This window comes from Sebastes fasciatus, chromosome 9, assembly GCF_043250625.1.
Source record: "Sebastes fasciatus isolate fSebFas1 chromosome 9, fSebFas1.pri, whole genome shotgun sequence".
NCBI classification, from domain to species: Eukaryota; Metazoa; Chordata; class Actinopteri; order Perciformes; family Sebastidae; genus Sebastes; species Sebastes fasciatus.
In genome coordinates this window covers 20,262,353-20,281,210 of record NC_133803.1, presented here as the reverse complement: position 1 = coordinate 20,281,210, position 18,858 = coordinate 20,262,353, and the positions used below count along the sequence as shown (strand labels likewise).

Here is an 18,858-nt window from a genome sequence, read left to right as displayed (position 1 = left end):
ACTCTTCCTGACAGTAGTGCATGAGACAGGTAATCTGAAAGAAATCATGTGCCTCTGTGTCCTCCGGTGCTCCTAATGGCATCTGCAAGATTTCACAGACCAGAGGAAAACAACCAATCAGAGCCGAGCTGGAGTCTGCCATCCAGCTGGCGTCTATGAGCCGGCTGTCAATCACTCGCGAACTCCGATCAGACGGTCAAACTAAGCAGCGCTGATCAAAAATGAATCAATATTCTGTTACTGTAATGCCTATCCATCAGTATACATACCCATCAGTGTTAATTTCTCACCTCAAATGTTTTCAGAATCATCTTCTGTGTACTGTTTAGCTGTTAAATGAGAAAGTTTGTGACCCGGCAGCCATGTTGAGATCTGCTGAGGAAATACCAAGCACCGCCCACCAGCCGGAGCACAGCCAATGGGAAGGCTCTCTCTGAAATGACCTGTGATTGGCCAAAGTCTCCTGTCACGGGCTAGATTTTTTAAAGCCCGAAAACAGAGCCATGAGGAGGTGCAGAAGTCTAGTTATCTCTCAGAGCACTTGAATTACAATATGCTGAAAGGTTATTATGGAATTTTTGCCCAATGATGCCAAAAACATTCTGCCTACTGCAGGTTTAACTGCATATTTCAGTTTCCGCAACCAAAAGCTGATGCCTGGTTGCCAGCATGGCAACCACTTTTAAAAGTTAGTGTTGAGCCCTGGTCTATAAGACTATCTGAGGCTCTTAAAGGAAATAAGAGCTGATGTGATTGGCCTTTATGGAGGCCCACCAGAACTCCACCTGCTGATACTGTCTTCATCCTACTGATAATTCATCCAGCATCCAGCTCCAGCCTCCTCTTCACATTTCAAAAATTGCAATAATTACTTCTTTGCAAGCTTGCACCCGCAGTTTTTACTGGCCACTGCATTTGCACCCAGTTTTGGGAAAATAAGAGGCATGGGTGTCAGGCTCTCACCATGTTGCCTCACAAGCCATGATAAAACCTGCAGTGCAGTAACAAGGAGTCAAACTCTGCATGGCATATAAGGCTTATTAACATTCCTCTCCAACTGAAGCTGGGAGAATAACAAATATTGAATGTGACTTTTAAATACAGTAACTGTGATATTCCCATTTGAGGACTGGCAGCGTGTTGTAAATGAGTGGAACAGCAGTGTGTCGTAATGTGGATTGATACTCTCATAATAACTGTGCTCGACTAAGCAGGGTTTTAAAAAAAAGCCCCTTCAGCTATCTGTCTTTCTCTTTTTATTTCTTTCATTTTTCGTACCAATGCAAATTTGATTGCATGGCAGACCAGCTGAAAGCACAACCAGTCCCACTTATCTTGTGTACCGACAATATCCATGGTTGTGAATAACTCTAGATAATGAGTTTTACTGTATATGCTTTATCAGTGCTTTATATTTTTGCAAATTGTGTACAGTGTCACTTTTTTTTCACATTTTAATCTTCTTTTGTTGAACACACAATAGTGGTGTGTTAAAAAATGAATAGCCATCTTCCAACCTGTTCCACTGAGAAAGTGTGATTATTTCATCTTGGTTTACTTTGAAAAGCCATGCATCGATTTAAAAAGTGTTTAATCTACTTTTGGACAACAACATAAAAACAAATCAATATTTCACACTAAAGGCACTGAGACAATCAGCGCCTTTTAACATCAACCCCTCTCAGCCTGCAACAAAGCTCAATGAAATGTTTTACATCTCAGTCTAATTCATGTCCTTTAAAAAGATCTTTTCAACATAAAGGAAGCACAAAGCCCCAAATGTCCTTTTAACAATACATTGAAACGTATGCCACTAAAATTCAACGGCGCCCTCAGTCAATTGGCCTTCTACATCAAAACCAGATTGAACACTTGTTATTTCAAATAATTGGAAACAAATGGAAAGTGAAACATCCACATACCCATCAGTGTTAATTTCGTTAACAAAAACCTTTTTTCCATGACTAAGAAGACAAGGCGATAATGAGATGTACCAATGTCCTTAAAAAGACAATACTAAAATGTAGTTAAAAAAATAAAAACTTTATACCAAAATCTCTTTATTTTCATTGACAAAAAAAGTGGAGACAAAATATTATAGACTTTTTTCAATGCAGCAGTTTCATGTCCAGTGTTGCGCGTGCCATATCAGGACTACACCGGCAGCACACAATGAGCACAGTCAGGAGGACTTGGAGTAACTACTTACTTAAGTTAAAGTTAACAATGACTGAACAACAGAGCTAAGGAGAAAGAAACTAGTTAAATATAAGAAAATAGTAAAGGATTTCTTTGACTAAGATAAGACTGCCCATACTTTGTCAACTAAAACTTGACTAAAGAAAACAGGATGATGCTGACTAAATATGATTAAAATGAATAACAAATTCTGAAGGACCCGTCACACATTCTGTATTCTGAATACAAACTATTACTACAGATAGCCGTTACAGAGCCAGTAAATGTAAAAACAACTGCTTCAAGCTATCTTTCCTCCCAACGTCTATAACACTACTCAACCAGAAAACAGGTTAATCCTTGCTTTTGTAGTTCACAGGAAGGAGGCACTGTTACATTTTGTTTTATGTATCATGTATTATGGCTTTTATTATTCTCTCCTGTTTTATAATGCCTATATGTATTTATATTTTTTATTTCTCAGGGCATTTTACATATCTCTCTCTACTGCGTCTTTGGTGTACCCCTGTACTGTCTTATTGGCCATGTACGGTATTGTTTTGCAGCAAAATTTCCCCTTGGGAATAATGATGTACATCTTATCTTACCTTCTCTTATCAAGGACATTTGACGCAGGACTAAGACTAAATAAAAAAAATGTATAACAAACTTAACACTAATTAATGCTCTAAGCTCTCTACACTCCTTTGTTCCTCTTTCTTACTTCCTCCAAGATTGTCTATGAATTATTCTATCTGAAACTACATGTTATGTTGCTGCATTAACCATGTCTTCCCTGCAAAAGAACCATTGATCAAAATAATTGTAATATATATACAGTACCTGCACTCACAAAACACACGCAGTGTACAAGTACAATGCTGAACATCTGAGTTGTAACTAACACCTCCCTCCACATATCCTCATTTATGCCTTTTCTTGACAGCCCAGCTCCTACAAAACTCCTTCTTTTTACGGCAGGAAAATGGCAGTCTGCGCCATCTCATCAGCCGTGTGTCCACAAGACAACATTTTCTCCACCCTATCCTGAACACGGCAAACTCCCATCTATCCTCACGGACACATTTTCCCAGTGTGACAATGACTTCAGAACGGCCCAGTGTGGGAGGAGAGACCATCCGTTAAAATCAGCCCATGACGGTCCATATATCAACCACCCTGGAGAGGAGCTTGCTTCCAGGAGGCCCTGCCTTTTCCTGGCTGTCCGGCTACCTATCTGGATGACTGACTGACGATATCAAGGAGATTTAGTGCGGAGTCTCAGTGGGCCGGGTCGGGACAGTCCCGGTAGATAGGAAACTGTAATTACAGCTGGATGGGAGGCTCGCTAGGAGTCTGGAGCCCTGCAGAGATTCAATGTCATAAGGCCAATAGATTCCTGGGTGCCTGGGACAAATGGTTGCCTCAGTTGTCAGAGCAGAAAAAAGAGGTGCAGATTTGGGCAAATTTGACTTCAGAGGAGGGGATTTACTGTTTTAGCTGTCTGCTTAGTGACACAATTCTACCCAGATGGGAATATTACGACTTTGAGTTCACATTCTGACTTATGTATAAGCCATTCAACATTAATAACACTTCAGCAAAGCCCATTTCACTTCAACTGACTATGCTAATAAACTCAGGTAGCTATATTATTTCTGCAGCATATAAATATTTAAAATTCTCTCATGGTATTAACAATCTGCTTTTAGGATCAGCACAGTAAAGTAATGTTTATAGACCGAGGAGTGGATGACACAGGGGAGAAACCATTAATGCAGGACATACCCTAAGAAGATATTTCCTCTAGCCCTTCAGTGACTCATTCACAATATCTGCAGGACTTAATTAGGGTCAACAGAGACAATAAAGTGGCAACCTGACCTACAGAGGCACAGAAATTTACAGCAGGGTCCACACACCCTCTGGTGATGTCTGCAGCATCATCCATTTTTAAGTCTTCATCTTTATTTTCCATCATCTTTCTGTTTCACCCGACAACTCTGTCATTCTCCTTCTCTGTCATTCTGCTGCTCCCTCTTACGTTAACCTTTCAAGCCACAATCTCACTTTCTCCCACTCTCTCTATAAATATCTGTCTCAGAGTCTGTCTTTCCCCCCTCTCCCGCTTGCTTTTAAAGAGAACAGGGGAATCTTCCATCCCCTGTGGATGTGAACACCCACTCAAGGTTAGGAGTACTGCAGCTGCAACGAGCTAACATCCCAGGGTTTCTACTGTCATACAGGACTAATTGAAGACATTTGTACAGACCACAGCATTAATAGGTCAAAAACAAACTCACTTATCTGCAAATAAAACTAAAGCCAAATTAGATTTTACAGTCTATACCATTGTAATACAATGTGATGTTTCAGTCTGTCCCTTCTTTCCCCAAAATAATACACCAAAACACAATTAAAGTTTTATAATCCTATTTAGCTGAGTGAAAAACGCTTTCTGTATTCCTATCCCCGGCAAAGCAAAAGAAACAACAATGCAGCCATTTTATGCATCAACCTTTTATGATTTTCTCATTTCTCTCGGTGGTCCAAATGGATTGTGCGCTTTGCAGAACTATACATAGACGCGCTTTCAACTCTCCCTCCTGGCAGCCGACACAAACACAACCGTATCACAGCACAGCACACAATATAACGCCCCTGCCGCTCAAACATCCAAATGTAAGGAATTTCAGCTTATTCTGCCAGTAAGTCTCAAATGATAAGCATGTCTGCAAAGGGCTTACATTTAAAATGTAAATGTAAGATAGCACAGTAGATACAAAATTCAATATTCCTCTTTTTAATGTTTTTTTTCTTAATGCTGTCTGATGTGGATATTAAAATGAGGTCAGCCAGGCCTGACGAAGAAATTACATGATTTAATGGCACCCCAGGGGAAGTTTAAATATAGCTCTGCATTACAACTGGCCTCGAACAGCACAGCGTGACATGAGTTCATCCATAAACACTTAAATCCTGGATGGTATTACACAAGTATTACAGTGAGCATATACTACATGTCAGTAAAGAACTGTCCATCTGCTTCAGCAAACGTATTGGCTTATAATCAAATATTTCAGCATTGGGAAAGCATGGGTGGGGTGTAGGAAGTGGCAATAGGGCTGTGTGTGTTGGCTGAGGTGCTGTCTCCTGCACTGCCACTAGGTGGAGGGACAACCCATATCTATTGTAGGCTACTCTTGTGTGAGTATTCTGGACTCTACAACGTGTTTTATGAACACACATAACCTTATTTTTATTGAATTAAAAAAAAATACTTTGTCAAGCTTGCAAAATTGTGAATATGAGTCTATTTAAAATATGCAATTATATCAAATATGGATTAGTATTCATCATGTATTTAAGGAAAGCCCATTTTACATGACATTCACATGAAAGCAATGTAGATGGAGACGTCCCACTGGGCGCCGTGGGCAGCTTATTCCCTATATACACCGTTTCACCATTCATCTGTATGGTGGGAATTCTCTTTCATGGAGGCTTCAAAATCATTTTCCCCATCACATCTTAAAAAGGGAAACCGCATCTAATAATCTTAAATGCAGAAAAAGAGAAGTCAGGGTGAGACATACAAGGATCAATCCTGTTAGGAAATTAAAACATCAATCAATATCAAACAGGAAGCAAAGAAATGAAGTCCAATCTTCAGTCACACTGAAAAACATGAAAGATGCTTGCTGAAGTGTAAAATGGAGAATTTCCCTGTGGAGATGAGCCTAATTTTGTGATCCTCCTTAAAGACTGATCAACTTTGGTTAAACACACAATGACAGTATGTTCAAGATAAAGTACGAGTAAAAGTTCAATGCTGGAAAACTTCAAATCATAATTGCCTAAATGTGCAAACTGAATAGTAGAATTAACAATAAAAACATTTGTGTAGCCAAAATGAACAGTGCCATCTCCAGATTGACATAACTAATGAAGCCTGACAGATGTAGGTTACATCTGGTCCCACTGGAAGAAAGCAATCCTGTCGTGAAGGCAGGGAGGCACCAGCCGCTGTGACAGCTCCATTCAAGAATCCAAGTTGAGCTAAGAGGAGGTGAGAGCTGCGGATACCTTTAATTTACTAAGACTGCAGTATGCTACCCTCCATTCAATCATTCTCTCTGTAACAGTTGGATGCAAGCCGACTACTCCGAATTCACAATATGTCGTTTTCTCTCTGCTTCACTCAAACTGCAATACCCACGATCTCCCAGCACTCTCCTGTCAGCCTTCCTAGTTTACCCTCATGCAAGTGTCAGCCTGCGTCTCAACCCCTCCCTTCCAGACTAGGGTCCCGAGTTATTAGACAACACCAACCCTCATCAGTTAGTGTGAAGTGAGGGCAGCTTTGAAGAGCGGATGACACGTGTCATCCCACAGGGCCTGAGTGTTTTCAGCCAAAACATCACACAATGCATTCAAAGAAGGCCTGATTCTACCAGCTTTGCAATTCAAATGAAGACTTAAGAACTACAGACACATGTCAAAGAGACAGCACAATTTCCTTTTGTGGAGGGTTGGGAAAGGAGGAAATGATGTCTGTCGAATTGTGAATACTTGTGAAGAAAAGAGTCTCGTACCTATAGTGATAAATGATTTGTGTTAAAATGACATAGAGGTGGGGGATATTAGACAGGCTGTAAAATATCCCATATGGCAGTTCTTCAGTCCAATTGCTCCCTGTCCAAACACACACCAGCAGAATAGCCCAACAGAGAGTAAGTAGAGAGTGTATAGCAGATACTGTCATCTAAAACATTTCCTAATCTCGCAGCATAATGTTCAGACATGCATTTACATTCCAAACTCGTTCCCTTAACATTATCACTTTGACTGTCTGCTCCTCATATGCAGCTTGTGAACGCCCACCGAGAGACAAGCTCTCCAAAACAGCAACAGGTCAATGTAAATATGTGAAGAAAAGGCCTCATTACACTTACTGTCTGTCACAATACCGTGCATATTCTTATTTACTGTGTACCCACAAACTAAGTGCACCAGAGACCACTGAGTAGGCGTTGACCTTTTACTAACAAACAATCTCTTTGTGTTTGCCCAGAAGGGAAAATCTCAACAATGCAGGCGGACAGTGAATTGTCAACAGCCTGCATACAGAAGTAAATTTTCCAGGCTATTTTGATTTGACCTATGCCAAGAACATGTGCGTCTGATTTATGACACTTCAGTAAATCATCAACCAAAAAGACTAACTGCGGTGACAGCAAATTGTGGCGCACCTTCCTGCTCTAAACGTCTCTGTGCTCTGCAAAAACAATGCCACAGTAGCTGTAGGGAGGTGTAAAGTGTATCATTAGGCTGAGCTGCTGAACTGTTACACATTACTGCTTAAAGCTGTAACCTGACGCATAATCCATTTGGCTGCATGTAGTCAATAAAATGTTCTTATTACTTACGGTACATTTAGGACAGCAATATGTTTTCTATACTCTCCAGCCATGTGATATATATTATATATAAAATTAGGTGAACAAATTGTAGGAGCCAAAGTGTGTATTTAGCCTGTTGTTTATTATTATTATTTGTTTAGGCTGCATGTTCTTTTGGTTATCACTTTCGGTATTGGAACAGGAGTGTGGTTTCACCTATTTACTTGGACCGCGGGAGTTAGACAAAGAGGGTGAGATAGGCTTGGATATTTTCTTTTCTTCTTCTTCTTCTTTGGACTTTTGGACTTTTTGGAAAGAGTCACACAGTCAAGAGCCTACTTCAGCCTCTTAGCTGCTTTTTAAATGATAGTAGTCACCAGTGGCGGCCGGCCAATAGAGGGCCACGGGGCCTGGCCCCACCCACCTTGAGCCACCAAAAAAAAAAAAAAAAAAAAAAAAAAAATTATAAAATTATTAATTCTAAAAATTCTAAAAATTCAAAAAATTGTCAATATGTGTGTTTTTGACCTATGGAATATACCCGTAATATTTGTAAAATAGGATAACTGCGCCAAATATCTGCTTTCCTCCTTGAACTCTCTGCTAGTGCACCTCTCAGCTGCTCTGCTGCACGTGCACTTTCTGGGGCCAAATGGATTTGGCCCAAGGAAGGCGGGTCTAATAAGCAGTACAGCCAATCACTGATTAAAGATATATGATTACAAGCATGAATGACATACAATTCATCCAATCAGCGCCGTAAAAAAGACTTCCGGGAGGGCCAAACTGATTTGGCCCATGGTGTGCGCGCGCACGTTCACGTGTGTCTCTCTCTGTTCTCGTCAGGGCTCATGTCAGTTCTCGCGTGATCTTGTCTTCTCGTCTCTCGCTTCTCTCCACTTCTCTTCTCTCACAGCCCATTTCCTTTATAAATGATCTTGTCCTTATGTCAGTGTTGGAATAAATGATAAAAATGTAACTGCAAAGTAGTAATGCGTTTTTGATACCTTTTTTTGCATTGAATCGTACTAGGATGTTTGTTGAAATTGATTGGCCCTACCCAAAAAAAAATCCACCAGCCGCCACTGGTAGTCACTATACAAAGGACAATACAAGTACAAGTAAAAGTACAAATATCTCAGTGTAAATTTACTAAATTACTGAATTGTATACTGATTTTTTTTTATTGATTATATGTGTTTCTGTATGTGTATGTACTGCGTGTGCGTATATGTATGTATATGTGTATACAGTATATATATGTATATATAAATAGATTTTATTTAATTTTATTGTTTTTAATTTTATTTTTTTACTTGTGTATATTCTTTTTACTTATTTATCTATTTTTTATATATAATATTTTTTTCCTGTATCTATACCGGCTACTTTAGTACTTGTACTTACTTAAGTACTCTATTCTTCAAAACAGATACTGAAACAGAAACTCCTGCTAGCCATTAAGACCAAGAATTTTGGTTTTGTGTAGAGGTTCGACAGAAAAGAGTTTTAAAAAAAAAGGAAAAAAATAAAAACATGTTTACTGTTGTGTAATATTTACCTAGCTCCATTTTTGTAGATTTTTTTTTTTTTCAAGATAAAGTAAGTACAAGTATTATTTGCAATATGTACTTTAAGAAAAAAGAAAAAGTATGCTTTACGCAGGAAAATAGGCCCTGTGAGTTCTATATCATTATATATAGAACATTATAGTGCAGTATAGTATTGGTAATACTGATGCATTAGTTGGGGATAAGTTTAACTACATTATATATGTTTAGTGGTTGTAAAACAACATATTTTATAAGATCATGATGTTTTTGCATGTACAAAAATATTAATCTGAGAAGTAACAAGCTGTCTAATAAATGCAGTGTAATAAAGAATCCAATTTGCTATAAAATGTAGTGTAGCAGAAGAAGTATAAAGTAAACTTACAGTAAATGGAAGTTCTACTTAAGTACAGTAATTAAGTAAATGCACGCAAGTTTCATTTTTAGATAAAAGGAGAAGAGAGAAAGACAGTTGGCACATTTCCAGGATATCGAAACAACAGTGCAATAACTGAAGTGTGACTTTTTTTTTAGAGAAGCCCGGAACAGCGATCACAAGAGGCTGAACCGAAGCGACCAAAAAGGAGGAAGTCACCTTTTGTAAGTTCAGCAAAGCACACACCTGACAGTCAAACAAGACGGGACAGTCGCGAAAGCTGTTGTGCTTTCGGGGGAATATGGCAATAACTTCGGCAGTAAACGGCAATTTTAAACCACATTTGAGCCACCAGAATGGAGTGAAATGCGAGGATATCAAGAGAAATGGCTATCACAACAACAGGAGAGAGGTGAGTTAACGTGAACTGTCTGTCAGGCGCTGTGGATTTATTTACTAAATATATTCGTGCAGCAAATTACTTCGTGCACCTGCTTTAAGGTAATGTAAGTTATTTCGCCGCACTTATTTCTTGTATGACTCTGTAGTATGTTTCTTTGTTTTTGACCTGCCAAAGGGACTACAGATGCGAATTAGCTTTTAAGCTATAATATAGGTACGGTGCATCAAATGGTGACATTTATGTTTTAAACTGTGCATGGTTCCCTTTTAAATAAACTAATAAAATAAATAAATAAATTACCATTTTCTTAAGAGAGATAGTCTTGAATCTGAGCATCATTGGAGCTCTTACCTGAAACGACCTCTCTGACGTAGGCACATTTAGTAACCATAGAGGCTGATCACCAATTACAATTACATTATGCTCCAATTACATCTGCTTACATGCGACAATAACAACAACACACATCCATACTATACTTACACAGTCATTGGCAATAATGCAAGTAAAAGATCATTGTTTTTTCCAGCTCTTACAGTGCCAATACATGTGCAGATGATATTTAGGCGACTTGAAGTTGTATTTAGTTACATTATAAACAAACTATTAGCTATATGAGTTGTTGTTCTTGTTTTTAAGCAGAGGAACTGGCTAGTTTTCCTGATAACATAGTAAACAGATATAAATGAAGGTTGGACCGCGCCCTGACATTCTTCCCCTTTGCAGAAGCAGGTTTTTTGTTTTGCCTTCAGGCTGGGGAAGGTGGGGAAAGGTGCAGCCCCTGTGTTTTCTTTAACATGTTTGTTTGTTTGTAACTTGTCTGTAAATGTGGTGAGTTAGCTAGATGTCTCTTACCTGGTTTGCTGAGGCTTCAAAGCCATTCTGAATTTCTGTATATGTTATTTAGAATCATGCAATTTACATATTAAATGTAGCTGTAATTAAAAATGTATTATAGCTGACATTCAAGTGAGCTAGCTAAAGCTCTCGAGTCTTATACGACTGTTAGCATCATAGCATCAGTTATTATGAAAGCTAACTAGCATTAACTGGTGACTGTTCAAACTGCTAACGTTAGCTAACTAGCATTAAGCTACCTAGCATTGAGCTACCGTTAGCTAACTAGCATTAAGCTAACGTTAGGTGGCAGTATAACGTTCAACAACACTCACCGCTGCTTAGAGATATATCCAAATAATATAGGAATATTCTTTGCAAATAGTAGGAAAAAAATCATATATTCCGTCTGTTGCACAACTAGCACATTTTGAATACGATATCCAAGCCGAGCCATATCAAATGTAGCTGTAATTAAAACATGTATTATAGCTGACACTCAAGTGAGCTAGCTAAAGCTCTCGAGTCTTATATGACTGTTAGCATCATAGCATCAGTTATTGTGAAAGCTAACTAGCATTAACGCTAACTGGTGACTTTACCTAACTAGCATTAACTGGTGACTTTACCTAACTAGCATTAACTGGGGACTTTACCTAACTGGCATTAACTGGTGACTTTTCAAACTGCTAACTAGCATTAACTGGTGACTTTACCTAACTAGCATTAACTGGTGACTTTACCTAACTAGCATTAACTGGTGACCTTACCTAACTAGCATTAACTGGTGACTTTACCTAACTAGCATTAACTGGTGACTTTACCTAACCAGCATTAACTGGTGACTTTACCTAACTAGCATTAACTGGTGACTTTACCTAACTAGCATTAACTGGTGACTTTACCTAACTAGCATTAACTGGTGACCTTACCTAACTAGCATTAACTGGTGACTTTACCTAACTAGCATTAACTGGTGACTTTACCTAACCAGCATTAACTGGTGACTTTACCTAACTAGCATTAACTGGTGACTTTACCTAACTAGCATTAACTGGTGACTTTACCTAACTAGCATTAACTGGTGACTTTACCTAACTAGCATTAACTGGTGACTTTTCAAACTGCTAACTAGCATTAACTGGTGACTTTACCTAACTAGCATTAACTGGTGACTTTACCTAACTAGCATTAACTGGTGACTTTTCAAACTGCTAACCTTACCTAACTAGCATTAACTGGTGACTTTACCTAACTAGCATTAACTGGTGACTTTTCAAACTGCTAACCTTACCTAACTAGCATTAACTGGTGACTTCAAACTGCCAACTAGCATTAACTGGTGACTTTACCTAACTAGCATTAACTGGTGACTTCAAACTGCCAACTAGCATTAACTGGTGACTTTACCTAACTAGCATTAACCGGTGACTTTACCTAACCAGCATTAACTGGTGACTTTACCTAACTAGCATTAACTGGTGACTTTTCAAACTGCTAACTGGCATTAACTGGTGACTTTACCTAACTAGCATTAACTGGTGACTTTACCTAACTAGCATTAACTGGTGACTTTTCAAACTGCTAACCTTACCTAACTAGCATTAACTGGTGACTTTACCTAACTAGCATTAACTGGTGACTTTACCTAACTAGCATTAACTGGTGACTTTTCAAACTGCTAACCTTACCTAACTAGCATTAACTGGTGACTTCAAACTGCCAACTAGCATTAACTGGTGACTTTACCTAACTAGCATTAACTGGTGACTTCAAACTGCCAACTAGCATTAACTGGTGACTTTACCTAACTAGCATTAACTGGTGACTTTACCTAACTAGCATTAACTGGTGACTTTACCTAACTAGCATTAACTGGTGACTTTACCTAACCAGCATTAACTGGTGACTTTACCTAACTAGCATTAACTGGTGACTTTTCAAACTGCTAACTTTACCTAACTAGCATTAAGCTAACATTAGCTGGCAGGTTCAACATCACTTACCGCTGGTTAGAGATTTATCCAAATATTATCCAAATATCCTTTGCAAATAGTAGAAAAACATATATATAAACTGAGAAAAAAAAGTTTGGAAATTTGTTTTGTGGTGGATTATTTCTCTGTTGTTATCGTTATCATTGGAAAGCCTGTTTATTTACCTTCACAATGATGTCCAACTTGTAAGGATCATGCATTTGTGGGATGAGCAGCACAGCTGATTATGTAGGTATCGCCCAAGAAAAAATATGCCAAAATGCTCTGCCAATGGTAAACAGTGTATTCTCCTGTTGGAATTAACTCTTGTTTTGAGTTGTTTGGTGGATTGGATGATTGAACTCTCTATCAGTAACAAGGAACAAACAATATTGGCAATTTTTCACTTTATTAATTTAATACACCGTCAGGAGCCTCAGTAGCGGGTGGAATATCCACACACAGCCACAACAGCCTGGCATCCTCCTCCTCGTGCTGGTCACCAACCTGGTCACACGTTGCTGTGGGATGGCGTTCCATTCTTCAACCAGGATTCATTGCAGGTCAGCCAGCGTGGTTGTGTGTTCCCTCAATGATGTCACTGGCAAAGCAAGGCTTGTCATCATTGAAGGCCATCTCAATGCAGTGAGATATCGGGATGAGATTCTGCAGCCAGTGGCGATTCCATATCTCCACAATCGGGGACCTAACTTCATCCTCCAAGATGACAATGCTCGCCCCCACAGAGCCAGGGTTATCACAGACTACCTCCACAATTTGGGAGTAGAGAGAATGGAACGGCCTGCCAAGAGTCCAGACCTCAACCCAATTGAACACTTGTGGGATCAGCTTGGGCGTGCTGTACGTGTTAGAGTGACCAACACAATCACGCTGGCTGACCTGCAACAAATCCTGGTTGAGGAATGGAATGACATCCCACAGCAACGTGTGACCAGGTTGGTGACCAGCATGAGAAGGAGGATGCCAGCTGTTGTGGCTACGTATGGATCTTCCACCCGCTAATGAGGCTCCTGACGGTGTATTAAATGAATAAAGTGTCAAATAGCCAATATGTCTTGTTTGTTCCTTGTTACTGATAGAGAGTTCAATCATCCAATCCACCAAACAACTCAAAACAAGAGTCAATTCCAACAGGAGAATACACTGTTTACCATTGGCAGAGCATTTTGGCAATTTTTTCTTGGGCGCTACCCATATAATCAGCTGTGCTGCTCATCCCACAAACGCATGATCCTTACAAGTTGGACATCAATGTGAAGGTAAATAAACAGGCTTTCCAACGATGTAAAATACAATGCCAATTAGCATTGTAACAACAGAGAAATAGTCCACCAAACACAAGTTTCCGAACTTTTTTCCCCCAGTTTATATATTCCGTCTGTTGCACAAAAAGCACATTTTTAATACGATATCCAAGCCAAATGTTCAAACTGCGACTGCTAAACAAAAATGGCAGCCAGAAGTGACAATATCCCCTTGGTGGTGTCAAACAAGGCATTACCAAAATTGCACCACAGGTTCCTCTATCAAGGCATATATTGACGTTATTTATATTTTCACAAGTAATGAGGCCTTTCATATTTGTCATTCAAAACAAAAATGTCTCTCCCAGCTGCCATCTTTGGTTGAAGAAAAATAAAAGAATAAAATGTAGTCCTTTCACAATAAAATAATTTTACAGTACAATCTCTGTATCTCTGTAACTTAATAACAATAATTTTTCCATATTAACATCTCACTTATGCTAGTTTATATTGTGATTTCTGCTTCACTCGCAACACTCTACTCCCTTTAAACATGTTATGACTTTATTCATTTAGAAAAGGTACATTTTGAACCAAAATTGGCTCAGTTGGGTACAGAGGTATCTGTTAAGCTGATTTTATATACACAAAATCAGTGTGTCTACAAAATTACCCCTTAGTGTAAATTTACTTTCTACTTATTTGAATGTTAACGATGCAAAGTGACAATATTCTGGTGTTACATTACTACGGATAGTCTTCCAATTTGCTCGCTTCAGTGTTGAATAATATGTGTTAATGACTTCTGTAAGTGCACAAGTATAGGCCTCTGTCTGTCTCCTTATTATTTAGGTTAATGGGTGCGTTAACTACAACCCTTCATTTGAAATCGAGCCACTTTTATTCAAACGGTATTGTTCTCTCTTGTCTCGTCTGCAATGTAAGACTCCTTATGTGGCCCTCTTGTTGTATAGAAAAATGGCCCAGGGACTGGTGTCGCCTCCAGGCAGCACAGGCAGGAGTTCTTTGAACAGGCGCCGATGTACGTGGCTGTTATGACATACCTGGGCTTTGGCATTGTCACGCTGTTTGGCTACCTCAGAGATTTCCTCAGAGCTGTGGGCTTAGAGAAGTGCCACCTTGCCCAGGAAAGAGGTGAACAGAAGGTAGGTAAAACATGCAATCAGTATAGGCATATTTCAGGCATACACACATACTGTAGACGCACACATGCACTCAGACAGTTGGAGTAGAAGAGCATGCATGCCTTGGGTGTCAACACATTTTGTTTCCCCCTAATTATTTCAATTTTTGCTCTTAAGCTCTCTCTCTGCCTCCTTCCTTCATGTTCCTCTGCAATATAATGTTGCCATGGGTGAGACAGGACACCACAGAGAATATCTGTTGAAGACCTAATTAAATCTCAGAGGATTCAAATTCTTTCTTCGTTACTGTGCTTCACATCCAAGATAAGGCTACTGCCACATAAGAGCCATTGTATTACCATAGATTCGATTTCTTAAATCTTAAAAAAATTGTAAGTTGGTAGTAGTTACTGATTTGTTTTTTTTGTGGCTCATATTAAAAAAGCTATGACCTTATAAAAACAAATGCTGTGACCATGTTTTGTTATTATTTGATAAGACAGGTACATGGGCAGAGACAATAAAGCAGGAATAACCAGGCAGTTTGCTCCCTGTGTTTGACGACGATAATTTACAGCATGAAGTAAAGTGAAGAAGAGCTTTACTGTACGTGGGCTAATAATCTTGGTATATAGCGTTGTCGGGGTCAGGGGATCATTGTATATGAAAACATACAGTACATGTAAAGGCTACAGTGGTGTAGATCTAACTCTCTTACCAAGGGAAAAACTGATGATTTGAATGTAAGGTAATTACATAAGTCACCTGCCATGAACAGAGGTAGACACCATATAATGAACACCTGTATGGACTCAAAGAGTTAGAGCATCAAACACACATCATATACTATATGGAAGAGCCCCTTCTTACATGGCAAACTACTTTGAGAAGATGGGCAAGGAAATATATCTGGTCACAAAACTAAAGCAAATAATTTATGTCTGCTTTTAATCTCTATAACTTCAAGTTCAACATAAAAAAGATTTGTTTTTCTTGTTAATTCTGAGGCATTGTTAATGCTTACGATAAAGAATGTGCAGAATATTTTGTTTTTTAAAGAAGAAAATCACTAAGAAGTTGCTGTAATTCGTCTCAACAACAGCAATCTTTTCTTAATGTTTAGTTTTGACATGGATTGTTTGTCTTGTTCTAGTGCTTGGATAGCTTTTAGTGTGATCCACCACTCTGACATCCTGTTACTGGCTTGCTGTGAAAATGTTTCTCCCCGCTCTCAGGATTTCGTACCGCTTTATCAAGATTTTGAGAACTTTTACACTCGAAACCTGTACATGAGGGTACGAGACAACTGGAACCGTCCCGTATGCAGCCTGCCAGGACCTGTCTTTGACCTGATGGAGAGGGTGTCTGATGACTACAACTGGACATTCAGGTACTTTAATCCAGTCATCTATGATATACATTCTGCAGATTACTGTAGCCGCATAATCATATATATGTGTACTGCTCAATTTGAGAATTTACAAAAGAATTTCCATCTTAAGACAGGCCAGCAAGTAGTTTTGAACACAACCATCTCTCCTCTGGGGCTAGAATCTATACAACCAAGATGTAATTGGCTAGATCTAGCTCCTGCACTAAGAGCCAATGGGGAGAGATAGAAACTAAAGCACATGGGTATATGAAATCAGCAAGGATATGTCAGTCCTGAATGTTTGGATAGAGTTGCGATGTCTCTGTGTTGCACAGCAGGGTCAGGGAATATATTTTGAATAGGAATATGAACAGAGCCATGGGGAGGGGATATGACATTATGAATCTGGAAACAGAGGTAGGCGTGGATTACATGTTTTAAAAGGTTTAATGTGACTGGAAAAAGTAGAAGTGGAGCAGTCAGCTTGTCTTGTCTGTGGTGACAGGATGGGGATGGGTTTTGTTGTGGTGTGTGCAGGTTTACATGCACAGTGGAAAAAAAGTAGGTCAGCAGTTCTCCTAAAATACTTTTTAAACTCTCATGCTGATGTACAGCGAGGCTCATAACTGACCATGTGAACTTACTTCCACTTGCCTTATTGCAAGAAATTATGACGCACACATTTTCCATCTTCTCTTGTTTATTCTCTGTGGAGTTACATGTGTGCTTACATATTAAAGGGTAGCATAAACACTTGTGAATATTTGATTATATACTTAAAAAAAAATGTCCAAGTAAATAGGAATAACAAATGTTGCTTACACACGCAGTCGCTGCTGTTTGCCTTATATAAACAGTGTTATAATTGCTCCTCTTGTAACTCCACTGACAAAGAAACAAGTTTATGATCAGCATTATATTTAATTGAATGTTGATTACTTTTTAGAATATGTAATTCATTATCTGAGTGTGTGTGTATGTTTAGTAAGGCTAAGTGATTCCTAATGTTTACATGCTTGCAGGTTTACCGGGAAGACAATACACAATGCCATCAACATGGGCTCTTACAACTACCTCGGTTTTGCTGAGAACAACGCTGATTTCCTGAAAACGGTGGCAGACAAAACGCGGCAGTATGGGGTTGGGGTTTGCAGCACAAGGCAGGAAATAGGTGAGTTTGTGGTCAATGTGCAGTTGTAGAAAAAAAAATGTGTGATACTTGTCCTCTTAAGCTAGTTTCAACAGGGGCACTCATTTTATCTTGAGCAAAAAAAGGTCCGCTTCATAATTCAAGTTAAAAGAGCATATGCTGGTGGCTCTTTTCATCTCACAGTGCTTCACATTTCTCACTAGTGCATCTATTTTAAAAGTCTCTGGCAGACCCTGATGACACTGAATAGGCTGAGTATCAAACTGGAAATAAAAACTCCATCTCCCTCATCACATATGCCATCGTTTATTATCTTTCTTGTGAGTTATACTGCCCGCGTGTTTAATTATCTTTCAGTGGCTGCAGTGTAATATGAATTATTCAACCTTTGTTGAATTATGTACCGATTGGGCATAAGCTGAGATCATTACATACTGGTCCACACTGAGGAGGAGTGGGGGAAATGGTATCATAGTGGGATGTAACATTAAGAAACACCCTGGGCATTAGGCAAGATGCGAAAGGAATATGTGTGATGGAAGAGTTCGAACAGCATGGATCAGAAAGTGGTATCTGTGGCTTCTAATGAATTTTGAATGGTGTTTTATCCTCTGAACTTTTACCTCTGATGGTGTTTAAGTGCCAGGATCTCATGTTCCTGCATAGCAATGTTGTGGCAGCAAATCTGACGGTCGGCTGTGTGTTTATTGGTCAAAACCTGCCAATAGGTGAACATTATGGAGCTCACTGAGCAGGCTGCTCTTAGTTAGCTTCAAGTTAACTTGAGAAAAAGTAGTTCCTTTTCATCTCTGTCAATGATGTTTCGTTTATGGCACTTCTGACACCACCGTGCTGTATATCTACTGAGAGCAGGCTAGCAGTGAGCTGACATACAAGCTCAGAGCGGGCTGAGTGGCTGCGTAGCGTTTCATGATATCAGCAGTTTGACAAGAACAGAGAAAACCAGAGGAATTATGGGGCATGCGATCGTTAGCTATACGTTCGTTTGTCAGAGTGCAAGGACGCCTCAGACACACACACACACTCCTCTGCGCCATCCATTATTCATTTATGTGATTTATTTATATGTTTATTTCTCTTTTAAAATGGGACTGTTTTTCCCTGCGTTTGTAATCCGTGTTTCAGCTGGCTCACTGAGAGGGTTAAGCAACAACAAGCATTTCTCCCATGAGACCTTATT

The 18,858-nt window shown here is 39.2% G+C and overlaps 1 protein-coding gene and 1 long non-coding RNA gene across 15 annotated transcripts in view; one reads left to right on the top strand and one right to left on the bottom strand.

Moving 5' to 3' along the window:
• The window catches only part of LOC141774164 (uncharacterized), a 188,862-nt gene extending 176,008 nt beyond the window's left edge, over positions 1 to 12,854 (bottom strand). For 12 of the 14 annotated variants that reach the window (XR_012595246.1, XR_012595238.1, XR_012595242.1 and 9 more), the window contains exon 1: positions 11,085 to 11,287. This is a non-coding gene — a long non-coding RNA (uncharacterized LOC141774164). Of the gene's footprint in view, positions 1 to 10,767; positions 10,910 to 11,084; positions 11,288 to 12,755 lie in introns of those variants that run through there. The other 2 variants (XR_012595247.1, XR_012595244.1) reach the window with 2 other exon arrangements.
• The window catches only part of sptlc3 (serine palmitoyltransferase, long chain base subunit 3), a 28,409-nt gene continuing 19,218 nt past the window's right edge, over positions 9,668 to 18,858 (top strand). The window contains exons 1-4 of the mRNA XM_074646551.1: positions 9,668 to 9,921; positions 14,965 to 15,156; positions 16,371 to 16,525; positions 17,530 to 17,678. Of these exons, the coding sequence (XP_074502652.1) occupies positions 9,811 to 9,921; positions 14,965 to 15,156; positions 16,371 to 16,525; positions 17,530 to 17,678 (607 nt within the window). The 5' untranslated portion in view covers positions 9,668 to 9,810. The remainder of the gene's footprint in view (positions 9,922 to 14,964; positions 15,157 to 16,370; positions 16,526 to 17,529; positions 17,679 to 18,858) is intronic.